Source organism: Astatotilapia calliptera, chromosome 17 (assembly GCF_900246225.1).
Source record: "Astatotilapia calliptera chromosome 17, fAstCal1.2, whole genome shotgun sequence".
NCBI lineage: Eukaryota > Metazoa > Chordata > Actinopteri > Cichliformes > Cichlidae > Astatotilapia > Astatotilapia calliptera.
Genome location: NC_039318.1, coordinates 26,730,162 through 26,753,381, shown reverse-complemented (window position 1 = coordinate 26,753,381; position 23,220 = coordinate 26,730,162). Strand labels below are relative to the sequence as shown.

General features: G+C 40.7%; 1 protein-coding gene across 1 annotated transcript in view; it reads left to right on the top strand.

The window, feature by feature from the left end:
* snd1 (staphylococcal nuclease and tudor domain containing 1) overlaps positions 1 to 23,220 on the top strand; it is a 176,159-nt gene that overhangs the window by 10,735 nt on the left and 142,204 nt on the right. The window contains exons 6-11 of the mRNA XM_026146181.1: positions 1,426 to 1,517; positions 2,174 to 2,332; positions 2,438 to 2,544; positions 2,723 to 2,813; positions 8,133 to 8,237; positions 18,788 to 18,889. Of these exons, the coding sequence (XP_026001966.1) occupies positions 1,426 to 1,517; positions 2,174 to 2,332; positions 2,438 to 2,544; positions 2,723 to 2,813; positions 8,133 to 8,237; positions 18,788 to 18,889 (656 nt within the window). The remainder of the gene's footprint in view (positions 1 to 1,425; positions 1,518 to 2,173; positions 2,333 to 2,437; positions 2,545 to 2,722; positions 2,814 to 8,132; positions 8,238 to 18,787; positions 18,890 to 23,220) is intronic.

Below are 23,220 nucleotides of genomic sequence, written 5' to 3'. Positions count from 1 at the left end.
TTAAAGCTGGTTAATTATAACTTTAGTATTATTATTATCATTGTTATTATTTCAAGCAGTTTTGTATTCTTGATTATTTACATGACTCTTCATTAGCTTATCATACATTTATTAAACAAAAGTGTGTTTTATAAGATAATTTGTTGGCATTTTTGCCTTTGTTGGATAGTGAAACAGTGAAGATAGACAGGAAGATGAGGAAAGAGGGGTGCAAGACATGCTGCAAAGGGCCACGGGCGGGACTCAAACCTGGGCTGCTGCTCTCTGAGCTAAATGGGCGCCTAACAAAAGTGTCTTTTAAAGGGTTTAGTTCATTCATACACAACTTAGAGAAAAGGTAAATAATACAGAACACATAATTTAAAAAAAAAAGCGAATTAATTGCTCTATTGCCACACTATGGCGTGAAGGAGAGGTGAATGAGACGTCCCTCTGCAGCCTGAACTTACAGCGCTTTCTAAATTCAAGATTGTTCAGAGTCACCTGACCTAGCCCCTAACTTCAAGGTTTATAAAAGAAAAAAGTTTTAAGGTTAGTGCGTCTGTCTCCTGAGCTCACATGAGAAGCTGTTTCCAAAGGTTAGGTTTGTGATGAGAAAAGCTCTTAAATTCAGTTCTCAATTTAACATTAGAAGAGATGGTAATATGGGAGAAATGTGATCTCCTTTTTCCGGTTAGTACTTTTTGTACAGCATGTTGAGTCAACTAAAGATTTTTAGGACAACCAGATGACTGGGAATTACAGCAGTGAAAATAAGTAATGATAGAGTAGTTTTTCAGCGTCCCTCCGAAACAGGATGTTCCTAATTTTGACAGCATTGCACAGATGAAAGAAGGTATTTCTAGTGATTTGTTAAATGTGTGTTCCACAAAGTTGTCATATCATGTTAATTATATTTTTTGCAAAATCATTCGAAGCAGCAGTTTATGAACACGATGTTACTTTTAAGGGTGTGAAAAGTATTCCAGTTCATTTTAACCAACATGAGCTCAAACTGATCACAGCCTTTTGATGTCAAAAAGAAGGAAGTGTTCTTCCTTTAAATCTAGAGTAGTGGGTTTTGGATGAAATGTGACTTTGATGTGGAGTTCAGTCTGTGACTTTCTCCTCTCAGAGGACAACTCTTTTCAGTCACACTGTTCATTAAATCATTGGGTTGTGTGTGCCTGGTTCCTGTTTTGAGTTCAATAACAATCACTCATTGAGCTTTCTAAAAGCAATTGGATTGCACCCTGGATCACTAATAATTCACTCCTAGATTTCTATCTTTTAAACTCTACATTTTCCTAAGCCAGCAGTTGCGTGATTTAGTTTTGTGTAGTTCACAACAGTTACATTTAACTTTAAGAACTTGAGGTATTTAAGCACATCATAATTTGACACACAATCTTTGATTTTACATTATGTTGTCTCTTCTCCCTTTAGCCATCATCGAGCACGTGCGGGATGGAAGCGTTGTTCGTGCCTTGCTGCTCCCAGACTACTATCTGGTCACTGTTATGCTGTCTGGTATTAAGGTAACCACCACTTATTTGCTGCACATACAATTACATGTTACATAGTGTGGTTTTATTTGCTTTAAACAATTAAGTCTCTGCAGTTTCTGCAAGGAGATTGAAGTAACAACATGTAGTTAAATAAAAGCCACCCAGCTATTATTTTTTGGTGGTTTTTGACGGTTCCTTCCAAAACCCCCACCCTTTTTTATTTCTTTTTTTTTTTTTTTTTTTTTTACATAAGTAATGTCTCTTTCTGTCACTTCCTTTAGTCTGTTTATTCTAGCAGTGGTGTTCTTGCACATTTGCCCATTAGTCTCTTTCATCAAGTCCAGCTTTGCCAATAGATCACTTAAGATAAATAATGTTTTTCATCCCCCACTTGAAGACATTTCATTCATTTCAAGGTGTTCTTCGCCTCATTGTTCAAAGACTTGTCTGCTTGTGTCGCCCATGGCGCTTATATTTGTCTGGTATTTTGCCACGCTTCAGACATGATTAGAGATAACATGCACATCAAGGTGACAACAGTTAAGAAGACGGCAGGCACAGTGAAAAGAGTTTCTTGCAAAGTGTATTTAATCAGTTATACATTTTAATGCACAAATACTTGGAAAACATACACTGATTAGTGCATGGGTAATCTATATTTCTTTTTCCGTTTCTCTTCCTCTCAGTGTCCCACATTCAAGAGGGAAGGAGATGGTACAGAAACGCCAGAGCCATTCGCAGCAGAGGCCAGATTCTTCACTGAATCCCGTCTTCTTCAGCGAGACGTTCAAATCATCCTGGAGAGCTGCCCCAACCAGATCATACTGGGCACCATCCTTCACCCGGTAAAACACCGGAATCAGTACCTAGTGGTGACATTGTTAATTCTTGGCTTTTCGTTTTATTCCTTTTGGGTTTTTTTTGACCGTGCTCATTTGATTTTGTCTCAGAATGGTAACATCACAGAACTCCTGCTGAAAGAAGGGTTTGCACGCTGTGTGGACTGGTCCATGGCTGTTTACACCCAGGGAGCTGAAAAACTCAGAGCTGCTGAACGGTACGCAACAGAAAATACATTTTGACACAAGCCAAATTCGATTTAATCACCTGTTTTTAGTGTTTTCCAGCCAACTGGATATTTCTAGTCACTTGATTAAATCATATCTCCTGATATCTGACTAATGATGAGTATTTTATGTTTTTATTTTAAATTTTATTTGTTGTTGTCTTTCCAGATCTGCTAAAGAGCGCAAGGTTCGGATCTGGAAAGACTATGTTGCGCCGACAGCCAACTTGGATCAGAAGGACAGGCAATTTGTAGCTAAGGTGAGGACTTAAAGTGGTAATTTGTAGTCTTATTAAGAAGGGGCTTGTTATGAGGATCATTTTGCTTCATCGAGGGGGAGCGAGAGCATGTGTAGAGTGTAAATCTTTGTGCATGACATGAAGGCATTGTTAAGTATGTGTAAGACTTAAATTTGGTTGTAAAAGGAAGCGAGAAAGGCAGCTTCACTTGGATTCACAAGTTGATGCCTTCTGCTGCATTTCCAATTTTCTCTCGGTATCGCAGCAAAAGCACGAGCACTCTGATGCTTGTAATGAATTATCTCTTCCTGACACTTCTTGCTTTCACGTTTACACACCCCAATGAATATATAGGGAGAAAAGATCCCCTCAGTAAAGGTACAAGGAATGCTTAACAGCAACCTTGAAGCAATCCCCAGGCAAATTAGTGCCAAATTGCTGGCGTGTGCTGTAGCAGCGGCACAGAACGACCCCAAAAGCCAACAACTAGAGATATTAGCTTTGGAGGTTATTGGCCCGGCCCTCGGGAGAAAAGAAACATCCATAATATCAAGTACAGTGGATGTGCAGTCCATCCTAAATGTCAGCACATACCGGTTCAAACCAAATAAGATTGACTCCTTGATACATTTGGTAATATAGCTTAACCTTGTTGTCACAATGAGATAACACATTACAGGGCACTTTAATGCAGTAAAGCAACTCTAGCCTTAAAGCGTCAGCTTTAAATGTGGCCCCTTCTGAGCATTTTGGCTAGTTGCCCCCATACCTTCCCCTTAGTAAATATATATATTTTTCTCTCTGGAAACGCTTAATAAAAAGAAAAAAGTTGAGCCTTTTGGAAGTTTCTTTTGTCTGCATTTGCTCCCTCCAGACCCCAAACTTTTAAGACCCTTAAAAATTCATACCCGGCCTAAGGGTTACATAAAAGGTGTTGCTTTGGCAATCTGCTTACAGAATGAATTTGATAAACTGCACAAGCATATAGAAGGCACCAAAAGAAAACTATGAGCATGTATATTTTTTTTCCTGAGTCAGAGGGAAGAGGATTGAGAGAGGATAAAACATTTATATTATCGGTGCGAGCTGCGTTTAGATCTCTGTGAACCCCCTCAGTAAAAGAGGGCTGAATGTGGGCAGTGTGCAAGTGAGGGAACATTTGGTGGTGAGCTCAGGGGAGTGTATGAAAAGCAGGCACAGAGAATATAAAAAAGTGAGAGGTAGAGGGTTAAAGAAGACACTGAAAGGGTAGGTTTGTGTGGATGTGTATAGGATGAAAAGGAAATGAGTAGTCAGTCTTTTTTTTCTTTTTATTTATTTATTTATTTTGGCCTCCTGCAGTGCACTGCTCATGCCCCCAGTTAAACTTTGATGCACTTTTGAATTTTTTCTCAGGATGTTTCTTTGTCCTTTACTTACCTTGCAGCTTAAGCTTGCTCAGTGTCAGCTGCTGCTATGTTAGCCAGTTTATTTGGGCATTAGTTTAGATATCGTACTTTGTGGATGTGGTGACTCGTCTGGGTGATCTCCTTTAAAGTGCAACTTCTTTCTATAACTTAAATGCTGTCTGTTATAGCTTGCAAAGTAATTCCAGTGAGTGATAAGCCTCTGAGATGGCAGGAGGACCACGCAGGTCTAAAAATGTTCCCTTAAAAATTGATTTGATGGAAAGTGTCTTGTTGACCCTGCAGCTAGTTGAACTGTTTTAACGCTAAGTACATACCGGGCAGGCTAAAGTTACGCAGGCCCGTCACTCCCCTTCTGCACTCGTCCCTGTTACTTTTGTCGGCACCTAATGCTGCAGTGCAGCCACTCTCACAAGGACACTTTTATCCATCAATCCCATCATCATACACTCCTCCCCTCTCCTCATCCACTCTGCTTTTCACTTCTTATTACCTGAGTGATGGATAGAGTGGAGAGACGCAGCGGGTCCAATCCCCACAAGTCAATCCTGCTGACGCATCTTCCTTTTTGACTGTCTCGACTCTTTCTCCCCCTCCTCTGCTGGGACTAAAGAATAGGAATGTAGGCCATGTCCCAATAGTACCCCCTTTCTCCCCCAGGTAACCACTGACTTGCAAGGTGATAGACAAAGGGTGACGTACTGTAAAGCCCTTTGCCAAGCTCATCAGCGGCTTGTCAGGAAGACTGCTGGTGATGAGCTCATCCAAATCCATAAGAATCATATGTATAAGGTATCTGGATTTACTGCTCTCCAGCTGGGAGTTTTAGTAGTTGCATAAAGATTTTCTGATCGGTGTTGGGAGTAAAAAGGCTTATGCGTGTGCTGTTAAATGTAATGAGGCATAGGTGCAAAATACAATTAGTAAGTATGGCTTAATACTGTGTGTAAGACAGAAAGGTGACATGTGCACTGCCTTTAAACCAAGTCAGACAAACTGGGCTTAATATCTGACAGCTTCTTAAAATAACAAAACAAAATGACACATTTGGAGAGAAAGGCTTGCAGGTTAAACTCTAAAGTTGAGCAGCAGTAAAGTAAGAAAACAAAAAAACATCCCTGCTAGAGCAGGGGTGGGCAATCTCAGTCCACGAGGGCCGGTGTCTCTACAGGTTTTAGATGTGTCCTCGAACCAACACAGCTGATTTAAATGGCTACATTAGCTCCTCAACATGTCCTGAAGTTCTCCAGAGGCCTGGTAACGAACTAATCATGTGATTCAGGTGTGTTGACCCAAGGTGAGATCTAAAACCTGCAGGGACACCGGCCCTCGTGGACTGAGATTGCACACCCCTGGGCTAGAGTCCCTCTAAAGCAGGGGTTGGGAACTCCAGGCCTCAAGAGCCGGTGTCCTGCAGGTTTTAGATCTCACCCTGGGTCAACACACCTGAATCACATGATTAGTTCATTACCAGGCCTCTGGAGAACTTCAAGACATGTTGAGGAGGTCGTTTAGCCACTTAAATCAGCTGTTTTGGATGAAGGACACATCTAAGGACACCGGCCCTCGAGGCCTGGAGTTCCCTACCCCTGCTGTTTAGTGTTTTTGTTTAACAGCATTGTGCAAATTAAGTGCTTGTCATATCTATGTGATATGCTTGTTATCCCTATATGCAGCTTTGATGGCATTTAAACCTTTATGTTAAACCATGGCATTTGGATCAAATCCACTGGTGTCCACATGGAACACAGTGCATTGGTGATGTGAGGCAAGTAATGACCAAGTCCTGGCTAAGCCCACATGTGGCCATGTGGTTAAAACCAACTGAATAAACGTGAGAGTCAACCAGCACTTTCCCCGATAGTAGCCAAGATTCTCCTTGCGCTATGACTGATCTTGACCACTGCAGATGTCATGTCATTACTAGGCAGAGGGTGGCAGTAGATCCCCACCGTTCGAGTAGCAGAATAGACCAGTGAGTCATGCTGCCAGCCTGTTTGTCTCTTCTGCCTGCTCGCTCAACCCTCGTGGCAGCTAACTTTCCAAAGAGTTTTTGCTCTATTTTTCGATCTATTCTCCATCTTTTCCTCTGTCTCTGTTCCTGTGATATTTGCTGTGAGATTACACTCTATCTCCCTGGCTCGCTCCAGCTTTCTGTTCGTCTATCTTGGTGTGTGTTGATCTGTCCTCCTTCGCCTCGCTCCTCTCACCTCCTCCAGCTGATAATTAGCCAGTAAATGCTGAGCCATTTTTATTCTGCTCCCGCCACGTTCTCTCTCTTGCACTTTATTTACTTGGGCAGGCCACAAAATGACCTTGTTACAGTGTGAATGCATGTAGGCTGGTATGTGTGCGCGCGTCTATGTGCACGCACGCGTCCCCTCGCACTTACTCATTACACCTCTCCCCTTCTCCGTCTCTCTCCCTCCTGCTCCCTAAGTCTCTGTATCTCTCCCACTCAGCTCAGTGATTAGTGTATGATGTATTTTGGCTGCTTTTGCAGGCAGCCTATTTAGCATGTGGGCTGGTCTAATTTCTGTTCTCTGGTGGCAAAATGCAACGGCAGTCTGATTTGTTTTCATGGAATAATGAATCTCCCAATGAGCCTAATATACCTGGATTTGTGTCTGCAGTATCGACATAAAGTTTCAACTTTTTCTCAGTTTTTGGTTGGTTTGTTTTTCTACCACAGCTGCAGCCACACAAACACCCACGCAGTCCAAATTGTGGTTGATACATCGCTCAGACCTGCATCTCTCATTTTGAGGACTTTTGTGCCCGGCCTACATATGAACTCCACTTTGAGTGATGATGAGGCCATTTAATGCATGTGTGGGTGGCTACATGTGTAGGGCGATTGATTTCTCAGTCTGTTGCAAGTGGCCTACTTAAAGGCTCTGGGTTTGGATGCCTTCTCCGTCTAAATCACATTATACCCTCAATCTGTCTTCCAACTAAAGTGAGCACATTGGACGCCACATATATAGACTGTGCTGTGTTAGAAATATTTGCTTCACCCTTCATTTTTAATGACTTGACATGAGTACACATTTCTCTGAGATTCATAATTTATCATCTATGTCAGTAGATTTCAGATTTCCCTCTGAAGTTCTGAGTGCTTTTGTGATGTTCTGTCATTGGGAAGAAATGCTGTAGTTCTAAGCTATCACTTTTGAACATCCACACATACTTCTGAACTGTACTTCCCTAAACTCCCATTGGAACAGAGAGAAATAACATTTAAATGCCAGACATAAATTAGTCTGTGTATTTAGTTACACTTCTAAAGGTCTGCAGAACAAAATGCTGCCAGCCAGTAGTCGAGTAGACAACTGCGTAATGCTCTGCCAGTCTATCTTAAACACGATGTTTGTGGTTTAGAGCTTTTTTTCCACACGCACTCTTGTCTCCCTCCTCTACCCTCCCTCCTTGCCTGCTGTCAATCCCCCAGATTGCAGAACGTCCTCGCCCTGTCCTCCAAACCTAGCTGGCCTACTGGGATGCCTTAGCTTGCTAACTTACTCATTCACTCAAGGATCGCTCTTTCTTACCTCCCTCTTGTTGCCTCCTGCTCATGACAGCACACAGTGTGCTCTGTCACTCTCTCTCTGCCTTTGAACAGATCTCTTCCTCTCCATTTATCCTTTACCTGCTCCTTCACTTCCCATCTTTCTGTCAGTCTATCTGCTTACTCACTCAACAAAATGCAATGCCATTCTTTTTCTTACTCCAGCACCCCCACTGCCCTGCACATAGGTTTGTAATTACCCCAAGGTTTTAAGTTTTTGGACCCTTAAATTGATTTCTAATTGAGTTTCATGTTCTTATTTTTGTGCTGTATGCTCACCTAATCACATTCCCGAAGTTTTTTTTTTTTTGGGTGGTTGTTTTTATTTTAATCGTTCCCGCTCCTCTGTTCTTCTATTCCTTGTAGGTGATGCAGGTGGTCAACGCTGACGCCATGGTGGTCAAGCTCAACTCTGGCGAATACAAGACCATCCACCTGTCCAGCATTCGGCCCCCAAGGAATGAGGGAGAGGTACAAAAAAAAAAAAATCTATCTGCTTTTAAAGTTTGCACAGCTTTGCTTGCAATGAGGAGCTACTTGAAATTGAAGGAGTGAGTGAATGTAGTTGAATGAGTGAGAGCTTTGTGGTCAGCCAGCATCTGGTGTCAAGGTATTTTCCACCTAAGCTTAGTTACTTAAAAGCTGCACAACTATAAATATCTGTCCGCCTCTTTGTGTTCTCGTGGCCTCTCTTCTTTTCTTGCACGTCAGTCTAAATTCTTTCCAAAAGACTGTGGATTTAAGTCTGACCACTTGGTGGCGCCCCTGCAGTTGGGGCATAAGCAGATACAGTGAAACAGTAGTACACACCCAGTGGTTGCAGCACTGCAGAGAGTGAGGCAGATCGATTTTTTTTCTTTTTTCTTTTTCCCCTTCCACACTCGCTTTCCTCAGAATCACTTCAAGACTGAAAACACACAAGTACATGCTTACACACGTATATTTGGGGACACCTGGGAAAAATACTAATTGATACAATATATGGTGTCCTTAAAAGACGAAACAAAACAAAGACTGCAATGACCTGGAGTCTGTTGTGCTCGATGTCTCTCATTCCTTACCTCCTGAGCACTCATCAGGGAAATTAGTGTTGGAGATGAAATCTTTTGCATTACTGTGCAACAAAAACATGCATTGCTTATATTTCCAGGTGACTGACGTGCATTTATTTTTGAGAAAGAACCAATCAAAGCATTTTATTTGACTGCGCTTACTTATCACAGGTTTGACCATCGTGCTTTCAGTCAGCACACCGTTTCGTGTCATATCCTTTTATATAAGCTTGTATTACATTTTCCTCCTCTAAAGGTACGAGGCAAAGGGGGTGTGGTGCTTTTGTCTAGGCAGCGGTTGTAAAAGTCAGCTTACAGACCATCTGCAATAACCCTTTTGTTTTTCTTCTGTTTTGGTTGTTTTGGTTTTTATTGACTCCCTCTTTGTGCATTCTGTCTGTTTTATGGCGTGCGCTTTCCTGTCTTTTCCCTTTTTATTGTCTTCTAAGTTTGGTTTTTATTCTCTGTCCTCGTCCTATTCTCGCAACTCGCTCTCTCTCCCCACCCCTGGCATTGTTGGTGCCTCCCATCATTAAGACACTAGTACTTTGTGTCTTCCCTCCCTCCCGTCTTCCTTCTGCTCTCTTCTCCCTCTTCTCCACAGTCACTTTCTGCTGTCCTTTCCCTCCGGGTGTGCTCAGTGTGGTCAGATTGTTGACCTGTGCCGTTGCCCTTCGTGTGTATTTATTCTCCTTAGTTATCTGTGGTTGTAACAAGCTTGTGGGCAAAAGCTTCTCCATTTTGTCTCTCTCCTCTTCTCTCGTTTCCTGCATTACACAGCATTTGCTCCTAACTTTTCTCAGTGTCTCTCTTTACTCTTGTCTGTCGCTCTTTTTTTCCTCTTTTTTTTGCCTGCACCAGATGCTTCAACAGTATGTGTTTTGTGCTTCATTACACTGTCGTATGTTACAGGGAGCCTGGGAGAGTGAGCCCAGATGTGAACGTTTGTGTGCATTGTATTGGTGTTACATCGGCACAGTGCTGTATTGCTTTTATCGCACTTCATGCATGTTTAATTGTGTGGTCGTGTGTCAGATTATTGTGCAAATACCCATATTCATCAAAATTTGTTTGGTTTGGGTCTTGCCTCACTGAGCTACTAGAGTGAAATTTGTAGCAGGCTGGATAAAATTTGACTGAGTATAATGTACTAGCTCAGAGTACTTGTTATTACCCATTAGATTATTGTCTCCTGTTGTTTATAGAAGGATTATATAATAACACAATAATTACACTTAAACTTAGTCTTCCTAATCTAAACAATAAAGTAAGAACTACCTAAAAATTCCTTTCCATGTTAAAAACATGGAGATTTTTTTTTTAATTGAATTGTATATGTCAGAGTTGTTTTGTCACACACGAAGCCGTCTATGTGGAAAAGTCGGACCATATTCTCAGTTTTGATGTTGTTGCATGTAAACTGCTGCTATGTTTTAGTTTTAAATGAGGGTAGTTTGCGGTGCTGCTGCTGGTGTCATTTGTTAGGTTGTTATTTCTGTCTGTGAGCTAAAGAGCTGCCTGCATGTCTCTAATGCTGTTGACTTAGCTTTGAATGTTGTCGCTATGGCAGCAATACAGAGTTTTGATAGGTTTGCAGAGACTTTGATGAGCCCTTTGACTTTAAGGTAGAATATAGCAAGTAAGGGAAAAAAATGCCTGTGCATGCAATAGGGAATTTTATGTCCTGTCTCATTTGCAAACTGGCCCCTGTGTCTGACCACTAAATTAGGCAAGTAAGCTGTTATCTTAAGTGAGCAGGAGAACTTAATTTCATGCCCTGTCCACACACCTTTACAGACGCAGATGTAGCAGTTCCCCTTCACTTATTAGAAGCCATTCTGGACATTGTAATTTTACATTCATTACTGTTGCTTGAATGATTTAGAAAGCCCCAAAAATATTGTTTGACACCTCAGAATACCGGTGCTCATCTGTATTCTCAAGCTCATAGCTAAAAGTTGCCAGGAGGATGGATCCACACTGAAAAAGCCTAATTTTGTCAACTTCTTACCTGTGGAGGTGATTCTTAGCTTTAGATTTGTAAAGGGAGACATCAGGGCAGGTATGTCTCAATCAGGTCCACGCACACTGACATCATGTTGGCTAACATCACCAGTGAACTGTCTTCTTGCTTACAGTGCAGCAGGCAGTCATAAAGACATTGCCACAGTTTGAGGTGCAGCTTCAAAACACACACACAAACAGACATGCTTGGTTAAGCTGCATTAGCCTATGTCAGGAAACATCTTGGAAATTGGCGTCAGAGTGTCTGCAAACTGATTATAATAAGAAGTGATATATATGGCTGTGTTAGCACTGCAGTCTGCAAGCTTCAAGGAAACAAACTCAGCAGTTACACTCATACATTGTAACTTAAATGTCACATTATTCATTACTATATAATGTTGACATGATATTGTATCTAAACCGACGAGTAGGATATTTGCTTATAGGTTCTTTAGATTTATTACAGTCGTTCTCAAATCGTGACCATGGCCTATATTTACCTGGCAGAACAATTCATTGTGAGTGAACATGCTTTAAATTTAGCTTGCTTTTCATTACTTTGATGTTGTTTTTCTTCTTAAGTACTTACGATGTCATCCCATATTACCAAACTAAAAATTTTTTGAAGAGATTTTCTATTAGATTCAAGCGTGCTTGGCCCAGCCCGAGTTTTCACATTTTTCTTCCTTAGGAACTCTTGTGTGATTTTGGCAGTGTGCTTTGGATCGTTATTATGCTGGAATATTTCTCTTCAGCCAAGCTTCTGGAGACCGAGAGTCATCTCATCACCCAGTTTTTCACTATATCCACAGGCATTCATCCCACCATTTTTAAATGTAATTTCCCTAGCACCTTTTGCACTTCTGCAGCCTCTTGTCATCACGATCCCATCTCCAAGCTCTCCATGTTCAGATCAGACTATGATAAAAGTCATGCTACCAATTGTTATCGGCTTCTTTTCATGTTCTTATTTTACTGTTGATGTCATCCAAAGAGATTTGCACCTTTGAGTGCAAAGAATCTTTTGGAGCTAGATTGTGCAGGCATTTTTCTGCTGGTCATTTTAGATAAGTGAGAATATTCAAAGGTTAGTATATAACCATGTCTATGCAGATGGCATGATGGGAAATTGTGTTTAAATGATCAGTTTTCTTCTCTCTTTTTTCAGTGCTCACAGATACACTTTAGTTGCATTCACTTACTACTTTGCGAGCTGTATTTTCACTGTAGTCATTCTGAAATGTTTGTTTTTGATTTCTCATAACAGGAAATCTGCAACAACTTAGAAATAATACACTTATTAAGAGGTGATACGGTTTGAATCATTTGGCATTTAAGTGATGTTGCACAGGGATGTGCTTGTTTTTGTCGTTCATACACCGTATGAGTGTTGTGTTCTGTAGAGGTCTGTCGGGATTGTGTCGTGCCAGTTGTCATTATTATCTTTGTCTGTCTGGATGTGTATGTGCCCTGTTGAACTTGGTATTCTGCAACAATGCCATTTATGTTTGTGTGTCAGGTTGTGTGTACTTTATTGGAGTATGGAGACCAGATGCGATGTACCAGTGCACTGATGAACTGTGACAGTTCCTGCCAAGTCCCTCTCCTCCTCCCATCTTCTGTGGGTCGCTTTAGTGTCCTAATGCCACATCTCCCCCTGTCCTCTCTGATGACTATGCTAATTGTGCTCAGACTGACAGATTAGTTGACCAATGGCGTCTGTTTGCAGAAAAAAATAGGATACAGAGTTCCTCACTTGTTTTTTTTTTTTTTCTTCTTTTCTTTCTTTGTTTGATTTTGGTTCCTTTCCTCCCCAGTGTTATTTTGAGCTTGGGAGTTGGAGTCAGCTTTTTCTTCTCTCTATTTTCCTCTCTCCTTTCTCTTTCCTTTTTTTGGCTTTCTTTCTCCATTTCCTTTCATGTGCAGTAGGACAAACCCAGTGTAAACACGAGTGGGGAGATACGTCTATACCACAGAGTGACTCACTGTTACGCCCACTCACTCACACTCATTGTGTTTGGATGTGTTTGTGTGTTTCTGCTTCGATGATACGTGCATCAAGTCTCAAATGTTTGCGTATGCGTGTCTCTTTGTTCATTTTAATGTATCTGTGTGCTTATGCAGTTTAAGTAGGGTTAAGGACGGTGTTGACGGAGCACAGAGAGCAGTTAACTCACTGTTCTTATACTGTATACAGCAGCATGATGAATATGGCTCTTACATACAGCTCTCCCTACTTGTCCAACCTCAGCCAGATTGTTCAAACCTGTGGTGAAACCGCCATATTTACCAAAGTGCTAATCACTGTGGCTTGTTTCTCTAAAAATTCAGTACATGCAAAACATGTGGGCAGAATATGACCTTTGAAGTACTTGGAAGTCACAGTTATAGTCAGAGTTATTTGACGTACTATTTTTGAACAATACTTAGAAGGCAGAGTGGTTTACCACTGATTGACATGACAATGACAGTCAGAATGTCGAGGTCTTTAAAAAAAAATGTTACAGTTGTTAAACTAATTACCAATTGTAGCATAATGATTGTTCAATAAAAAAAAGACACAATTTCAAAGGAAGCTTGAGAATTCAATTAATTATTCAAAGTGTATGTGGAGATGAGGCCTATATGGGAGTGTTTGTTGATTTTCATTGGTTTTCCAGAACCGCACATAATTTTTGAAAATTAGATACAGATTCTTTAAAAAAAAGTCATGCTCGTACAGATTTTGTAAAGAATTACAGAGATACAGCTGTATAATTACCAAATCTTTCAGCATAAAGGCTCATTTGCTGTTGGCTGTGTTTTTGTGTTCGACACTTTATCTTCTCCCACTCGGCTCATTGTTTTGGTTTCCTCCCTCTCTCCCTCCTCCTGACTTCTGTCCTCATCCTCAAAATCTTGTGTCAAGCAGTGTGTGCGCTCGGAGCGTGCCTAAAAGCCTAGCAAGAAATGCTTTGACCTCAAGATTGGTAGCATGATGACAAGGGAGGAGGGTCACCCCACCCGTGATTCACTTATGCGCCACTGGCTGGGTGAGGCACACCGGGAACTGCTAGTACCCTTCTTCTCTTTTATTATTTATTTAATTATTTATTTATTTTGCTTTTCCTACTTTTTAGATGTCTGTACTTTAAAAGTAGAGGCTTAGATTCCTTTTGTTTCTGTGTGAGCACAAGAGGGGGCGATATTTAAAAAGCTGCATTAGAAGATTATCTGAAAGATGTAGGTTAAAGTACTGATTTGCACCTCTTGAACAGGATTTGTTTAGATAAGAGTCATTTATAAGCTTTGTGGGGCTTTCTCTTTGAGATAGGTGCAGTGTTATCTGGCGCTGAACTTTTAGAAGTTGAATGACTTTGGCTTTATTGGCTTAAAAAAAAAAGTGGAAAAAAGACATGGAGAGCTCCAGCTACTCAGTCTGTCCATCACTCTGTCCGTCTGCAGGGCAAGTTCGACCGTCTGCTTCAGAAGCTTTTTTTTTTTTTTTTTTTTTTTTTTTAAACAAAAGCACATTAAGTTGCAGTGTAGCTCTCTTATTCAGGCAGCAAGTGTGATGATTTAAGTTGTTAAGTTGCAGTTGGTGTTTGACATTCTTATTAATAGCAGAACAATCTGAACATGGGCTGAAACCTGTCCCAGCTGTCCCAGTATATTTACCCGTGTGGTAGCAGCTAATCATGAGTCGAGAGGCTGTTTGTTTTGGTGGCGCTGCGGGTAATTTCACTGTGAAATACAGGTTTGTTTGTTGTGTCTGTTGTGAAATCAATTCAAGTCGGTTTAGCAATGACTTATTCATATCCTGCATGAATTTTGGATTGTACACTATAACGAGCAATAATTTTTCTTTCTCTCTCTCTCTCTCTCTCTTTTTTTTTTGTAGTGCTATCTCTCCACCCCAGCCTACCTCAGCAATTTATTGTTTATGCATGCATATTTTAGTAATGTTAATGGGCATACAATATTAAATGCTGACTGTTTGTCTAAGCCTCCCTGTGCAGTGCTTAATAAAAAAAACAGTGCCCATCTTGTCTGGGACACACATGCAAACCCCCAAAAACTAAGCCCCAGAGATCACGTACAAAAGATTTTTAAAACAGCGATCTGAAAACAAACTAAATAATCCCTCCCACATAAGAGAACCCGTAAACAAAATTGAAGTGCTGTCAAGAGCCTGCCAAACCAACAGGCGGCGATATAATCTAAACCCTAAAGCCATGTTGGCCAATCAGAAGCCTGTCAACATGTCAACGCTGCAGAGTTTCTGATTATCTTAACCCCGGAAGGAGTTATCCAAAAGGTCTGTTTTCAGTGACCTAAAATTGTTTTGGCGTGTGGAAGAAAGGCCAAAATGCAGGGGAGGGGAAAAAGAGAAACAATGGTGTTATAAAAACACACAAAACCCAGAAAAAAAACCAAGTGTTCATGAAGAAAGGGCCCCAAGCCCAATACTGTACACTTCCCCCAACACCAAAGCCAAGCATCACAAAGTGTGACATGCTCCTGAGTCATGATTTCACCCCAGAAGCTGCAGATGCTCCCAGCACGAGCATCCACACATTTGCAGCCCAGTACTCTGCAGCCCTGTGACACTGTACAAGTCAGCCAGAGCCATGCCTCTGCAATCGTCAGACACGATTCCTGAGCTGTAGCGGGTAATTTAGAATGAAGGGAATTTACCCCAAATAGAACAAAACTCCCCCCGAGGACACTGAGAGCAAACTGTTCTTAGTGGGTTATGGCTGAGACAAAGCAGTGACACTCTCCTCTCTCTGCAACCTTCCTGCAGCTGCATAATAGCGGTTTATGGTAGAGTCTGACCAGTAGTGGACTTCTGAGGCCAATACAGTATTTATGGGGAATAAAAACAGTACTGTGTAGATGCCACCACTGTCTACATATTGCACTTTCAATATATGGGATATTGAAAATACATTTTGTGAACTTTTATTAAAGCAACTTTACCCACTAAGGCAGTGCTTCATTCCACACCACTTTATTTTCAGTTGACAGCTGAATGTGCTGTGGGCAGCACTGAGAATGTTATAAACATTGGTGTAGTAGCTGCTCGATTGGAAAATCTATGAGATCACGCATTTTCCAAATTAATCTGGGAATGACAGCTGGGATGGGCTCTGGCCCAGTTGGATAAGTGGGAGAAAGATGGATGGATATACTTTTTTTTTTTTTTTTTTTTTAATAGTTAAGCATCGTCTTCTGTGAATAACTGCATAAATGATTAAATAAATGTTTCTGTATTTGAGTTGTATTTATGAAGACACCTGTATCTCTGTAGCCTGCTATTGTTATCATTTGAATATCAAATGATAATATTAGATTGTTTGGGTGTGGGTGATGTCGGTTTCTCCACTCCAAAGTTGAAGACTTGTACTCATCAAGGCAAATAGCTTTATGTTATGCTTGTTTGGCAGGGAGAGACATTTATTTTGAAAATCTTTGAATTGCGCTAAAATTGTCCACAAAGTTGTTAGGCCTTGTTGTGCAGCATAGCACAAGTTAGACTGCAGTAACGTTGGGCCGCACTGATAATACTGGGCAGTTGTTGCAGTCATTAGGCATTAGCGCTTCCTTGTCTCACTAAAGCGCTGGCTGTTTTTGTTTAAGAAATAGCTTTCCCCTTCAATTTCTCGCTTAGCATGGTGGTGACAAGAATACTATCAGCCAAGGTGAGTTTTAAGGCAAGGTTAAAGTTGTCCAGTGGATAATGCCGGACATGGGCATTGGTTTGGAGAATGATTGCCTGTGTGTTCTTCACTACCGCCTGTTTGTGGTTTTTTTTTTTAGTTGTAACATTTCCTCTGATTGTCTCATCTTCTTGTTTTCCGACTCTTTCACCTTTCCACATTCCACTCAGTCTAGCTCTGTTCCCCGTAGACGTTCTAAAAGATGCAGGAGAAGTACCTTTTGTCCTCTTGGTCTACTTCTTCAGTCCTTGTGCCTAATTGGCATAGAGTGCTGACATTTACACTCTTGGCCCTCAGTGACATGGCTACCTTTACACCGTGAAACAGCTTATTAGTTAGAAATGAGTCTTCCTCCTTTCTCACTCTTCTCAAGCCCATTCTTTGCTCTTCTCCATTGAAGTTATCTTGTTGTTTTGTATCCGTCTCTATCAGAATCCCAGTGTAAACACCATTATCTTGGAACTGTCTTAATGTTGAGTTAATGTGGCGTGATATGACATTAAGGAAAATATGCTCCAAATGATTTATTTCACCCCAGCAACGTCAGTCATTCTCATCCCCAGAAGTTGGATGACTGTGTCTGCAGCTCAGGCACTAAATGCAGGAGGCTTGGCTGGCAATGGTCCTAAGAGGCCCCATTATCCCAGTGCAACTGACTTGGTAGGGATGAAATTCCCAGGCGATTTGCCCCGACTGACACAAAATGAAAGACATTGGCTCCTGTCTGAGTGGTAAAGGGATTTCCACTTGGAATACTTGAGATTAGCCCTGAAGTTTGATCCTGCACAGACTCCACTAGTGAAAGTAGAAGGGAAGGAAGCAACAAATATTGAAATTCCATTATGGTTAAAGAAAGGCTATTTGAAGGTAGATTAGGTTATTCCCATTATGTGCCAGGGCAGTTGAGCGTATTTCTTTTGAGGACGTTTTGATTTTTTTCTTCCTTTTCACCAGTAAAGTTTGCCCCACCCTCTAACAAGACTAGTTTTAAACACCGTAATGCCTTAGTGCCATAGGCATGCACGCATTCTCATACATCCTTTGCTCCCCATGTGTCTCATTCCACATCCATCTGCCCAGCTGTGTGCCACACCTGGCAGCTCGGAACAACTGGAGAGTCATTAAAAATGAATGAACCCCATTGAAGACAGACGGAAATGAGGAATTAATCCAAGCCTGTGTGCTCATTTGAAGGAGACTCAGTTCTGTTTGTATGACAGATAATGATGGCGCTCATAGAAGAGCGTGGGAGGGGCAGGGGTGGCGAGCACACTGGTATTGTCATTCATAGCCTCCTTTCTCCTGTTAGTGTCTGTCGTACTTTCCCACTGCATCATTGTCATTTTGTGCATTCAGTTTTTTCCCTCTTCTTTTTCTCATACCCTCACAAAAACTACACCTGTCACTCTGCGTTTGTGCGTCCGTTTCTATTACACACGTGCATTTATTCACTCTGGGAGCAACACAAAACCTCAGCCTCCTTTGAAAATGCAAATGGGTTCTATTTGTGGCCGGCTGCTGTCACAGAGTGGGCGATCGTGTTGAGGGAAGTTTTTGTCTGCAGCTGTGTGTGTAAGTGTGTTTGCAAGAATTGGGCTCCATTGGTCAAAATATCTTTGTGTGAATGCGCAAATGATTAAAAGACCACCTTATTAGAATACTTTTTTTTATCTGAGTAAAAAGCATGTGGTCATTGTTTTGATAGGGTTTGAAGAATCAGTATTTCTAAAGTGTAATAAACAAAAAACAAATATTCTGAACATTCATTTACCTTTAAAAAGGTGCGAATAATGTTTTATTTTTAACAAGTAACAGGTGTTTTTACCTGTGGTGCCCAAACTTTTGCAAGTTCGTGTAAATGAAAATGTTCCAGCTCACCTCTGAACATGTTTCTCTTTGCCTTGGTACTTTCGTGTCTTTTTACTTTGATAACGCTACATTTGATTATTTCTTTGTGTAATGTGTCAGCACTGAAAGTAGCAGATGCTTTTGTCAAGAGGAAGATGTGCAACACTCTTAATTTTTCCATTAGTTCCGGGGACTGTAATGGAAAGTGAAAAAGAGACAAATAAGTTGAAAAAATGTTTTCCCTCTGTCTGTATGCTTGAGATCAGAGTTGGTGCATGTTCTTTTATGAGAGGTTGTAGAAAGTGCAATATGAATAACTTTCTCCTTCCCCATCCTTCTTTCTCTTTTCATTTTCTCCTGTCCTCCCCTCATCTTGATCCTGACCTCCTTCATCACTTATCAATCTCTTCAGGAGAAGAACAAGGACAAAGACAAACGCTTCCGCCCGCTCTATGACATCCCCTACATGTTTGAGGCCCGGGAGTTCCTGAGGAAGAAGCTCATTGGTAAAAAGGTAAGAACCACTGAGAGTCACACAAACACACCTGCATTCACCAGTTTTGCCTTGTGTATGTGTGTGTGTGTGAGATATTGTGTGAATCAAAATGAATACCTCTTATCAGCTTTAAGAAATTAAACAATAGTTGTAATGTAGCTGCTCCAACACCCTTTCCCTCCCAGTGGTATCCAAATACATTTCAAGTTAGATAGCTATTTCTCTCAATCTCTTAGTGTGAATACCAAATACTCCTGGTAGATGCCCTAGGGCTTGGTGTTGCTCCATTTAAACAAGCAATGTTGATTTCCCCCTCTTGTGTCTATTGATCCACCGGGTCTGTACACCCTGGGGGAGGGAGCTGGGGCTGCTATGATTTACACACATCTGACCCAGCAGAAACCAGCAGTGAACTGAAGAGCACTCCAGAGAACGCACCATCGCTTGAGCATTTTATCTAGTTTATTAAAGTGAAATTGAGCTGATAAATGAAAGATGGTTTTGTGAATCTTACCAAAACGACATTTTTATCCGTCTCATACGTACAGGTTAGTTTTTGGAGAAGGGTCCCCTAAGTAAAACCGATTAATTAGATCTATGAAGCGTAATATACCTGCTCAAGACTCCACGCAACACCCAAAACCTTCCAGTGAATGAAGAGGTTTATTTAAAGTACCTATCAAGAAAGAAAGAAAGCATATTAAATGGAGATATTGCCAGCCTCAGAACTGACAAACAAATGAATGCTTGAGGTTCAAATGGCACACGGGCGCTTTTAATAATGATGAAAGGGAAGATGTTGGATTTAATTATCAGTCTATCGATAAATAGCGACTGAGCAGGGAGCTAATAAACGTCTGTAAGACTTAATTAATTCTAACCGGGACACATTCAGACTAATTCACAGCAATTCAGAGTACCAGCGACATCAACTGCGATCCTAAGGCATCTGATTTTTCTTTTTTTTCTTTTTTTTTTTTGTCGGCTCGTCTCAGTTAGAGTCAACACGGCTCTGCTGCGCCCCAGCACAAGCTGCTATTTTGGGGTGTTACCCTACTTTTCAGGTGATCTGCCAGCAACATCGAAGCACGTTCAGACGGGTAGAGTCAGGCGATATTGGTGATGCAGTTATGCAGTTAGAGGTCATCAAGAAAAAAAAAAGACTTTTATTGTTCCCTGGGCAGCTTTAAATGTTGTTGATTAATGTCATTAACTTAATATGGCTTAAGAATCTGTGTAGCGCATCTTTTAACTTTTTCAAAATAAAGAACTAATTCATCTGCCCTTTTTTTCACTCTGTCACATTTAATTTTCACAAACTTAATGAAAAGCAAACATTTGTGAACATGTACAGGGCTTGCCGGGACATCCTCTTAGGTGTGGTTAAGGACTTTTGTGCTGGTCTCCTCTCAACTCCTTTGTATAAAGCTTATACTTTACTCTTTTAGACACACAAGTCCATCTCAATTAATGAATTAAACACCATAAAGATGGCAGTTATTGTCTTGGACACTCTCAGGAACCAGATTATGACTTTTTTAAAAATGCAAATAATTAAATGACATTATTCATACATCAAATTCCACAAACAATTGCATTGAACTTATCAATTTTGGAAGCTTGAGCATATTTCTGAATGAGCTTTACTACAGCTGCGCCTCAGAGGACTTGTATAAAGAGGTGTATAGTAGACTCCAAGCGGAGCTGTATTTACATCAACTTTACACGCGAAGTTTGCATGCCAGCAATTTGCTTGTGGAACTCTAACTTTCTTCTCTGGCGATGATTAGTTTTTTTTTTTTTTTGTTTTTTTTTATTGGACGCATGAGCCACATTCTTCATTTTCACCATGATGAAATGCAAATAAAATGATTCCAAGAATAGCACAAAAAAGTTCTTATGTGTAGACAGAGAAGATTGAAATTGTGTTGCAACATAAATAACATTTCAGAGATTTTCAGTGCTTCAGTCTGTTTGACCATTGCAACGTCATGGTTACCATATCAGGAGACGGAATAGTGATTTGATTATTAAACTCAAGAAGCAAAGACCAGAAGGGTGAGGGATTAGATAAAGCGTGGAAACAAGGATGACCAAAGAATCATTCATCTTCCTAATTGCCGATTTCTTTAGACATTAATGTCACTAACAAATGCAGTTCTTTTCAGGACTTGCATTTTACATTTAACCAAAAATCTGTGACCTGGATGTCCTTCACAGTCCATCCTAATTCCTTCATGATTCAGATTCACAGCCTTCTCGCATCTGCCTTTTTTACTTATGTAATTAAAACACTAGGTTAGTTTTATGTCTTTATGCTAAATGATTGGTCTGTAAGATTGGAATTGTTCTCCATTTTTGCCTTTTAGTGTATAACTCTGCATCTTTCATATGTACGCTACACCTACATTGTTTTCATTGTGCTACAGTGGCAATTATTCCAGTGGCAGTAATGCATGGAGAGAAGGCGGCAGACCCAGAGCTTTTGTCCATTGCCTGAGCCAAATAATGGTTTATGTTTTCCCATAAAGATAAGTTTAAAACTTGTCAGATGCACAGGGGCCATATAATAATAGGGCCATGATGGAAAAGATTGCAGAAATTTACATGGAAATGCAGTTGCGAGCACAGATTGATGGAAACTGTCATTATGCGCAATCACCCTGACAAAATGACTTCCCCAGATAGAAGTTAACTCATAAATTCAATACTGTTTTGCAATTGACTTCCAAAATTTTGGAGCTTAGACCTCAACAAATCCATCCTTTGTGTGCTTTGTGAAGTCTCAGCATGTATTTCCAGTGGTACGAGAATGTACCAAACAATTGTAGCGATTTAATGGGGCCAAACTACAACAGCCTTACAATAAATGGAGCCAACATGTCACCCACACCTTCATACTTGTTCAACTGAGTTAAAAAATAAAATAAAAAATGGCAGTGCAGGCTGATAAACACAAAAACACGCACCCACTCAAAGCCAAAAGCCAATAGAGTTACTTTTGGCATTCCGTGTGAGAGTGAGATTCATATCTCTGTCCCAGCCTCTCATCACAGTCATTTTAATCATACTCATTAATGTTGTTTTTTTTTTTTTTTTTTTTTTTTAATGACAGAAAATTCAGCCGTAAGCCGGCTTCTGCGACTGAAGTGCGAATAATGATCGCGCTGTTTATTTGTGGTGTTTGTGTTTGGAAAGATGAGCGTGCGGGTAGGGGGAATAAAAAGATGTGACAGTGTTGTGATAAATATGCACGTGTCACCTAATGTCATGTTGACTATAAAGGCTTGTCTGTAGGGCGTGTCTACCAAACAGTGGCTCATGTGTTTATGGTGCATGGACATGCATATAGATGATGTCACAATACATATACACTTAATTTAGAGCTTATGACGTATATGTAAACATGCATCAGAACCCTCACTCGTGCGCTGTAGCCTTTAACTGTTTAGTCATGCAAGTACAAATGGCATGCAACTCAGAACATGTGACATTACTCATATCAGTCTGCACTGTCTTTATACTAAGTTTGATTTCACGGTGTTTCTTGCTTAGACCCACGGGTGTTTCAAAAGTCAACTCAGCTAAAGCCTTACTGTTTCTCTCTAAGCCTCTGGCAAATCGCTATTTTGTAGTATTTATTGCAGAGGAAAGTACGCATGATTGTGTGTGCGTCAAAAGGAGTTAGTGTCTTAAGTGTGTTGACTATGCATGTTTTCACAGGATTGAATCACTGGCTCTGTTTGCCCAGTGTATTCAAATGAATCCTGGCTGATCCAATCACATGTACACAGCTCTAAATGCAGGTGGAAGCACCGCTTCATGACACGTTGAAAGATTTGATCACTCAAGGTATAGCTGGAAGTGGTGGCCATTAAGGATCTGTTTGTCTGCATGCAAAATCAACCTTGACCACTTAATCAGTGCTATAATATGTGCAGGGCGCAAAGAACTCCCACAGAACATTTAGTACCCGAGGCAAATTACCATCTCTCTTGCTACAGTATCATCCAATAGCTTTCGCTACATGGCATTTCTCTTAAGATCTGCCCTCGTGCTTCCCTTCTCTGTTAAGTTGAAGATCATTTCAAAGAGTTAACTTCATAGAAAGTGCAGTTAAGTGACATATTCTTAGTTAGCGTATTGTCTGTTTTGTCTTAATGTTGGTTTATGTTGGTTTATAATGGAGCACTGTAACAAAAAAATAATTTCCCCCAGGGATCAATAAAGTATTCTGATTCTGATCTGATTGCTGTCAAAACAGTTTGACTCAAACTGTATTTTTTTTCTTTTTTAAAAGAACTTTGTACAGTTCTGCTGCTTTAGGCTATGGTTCATTTAATCAAAGA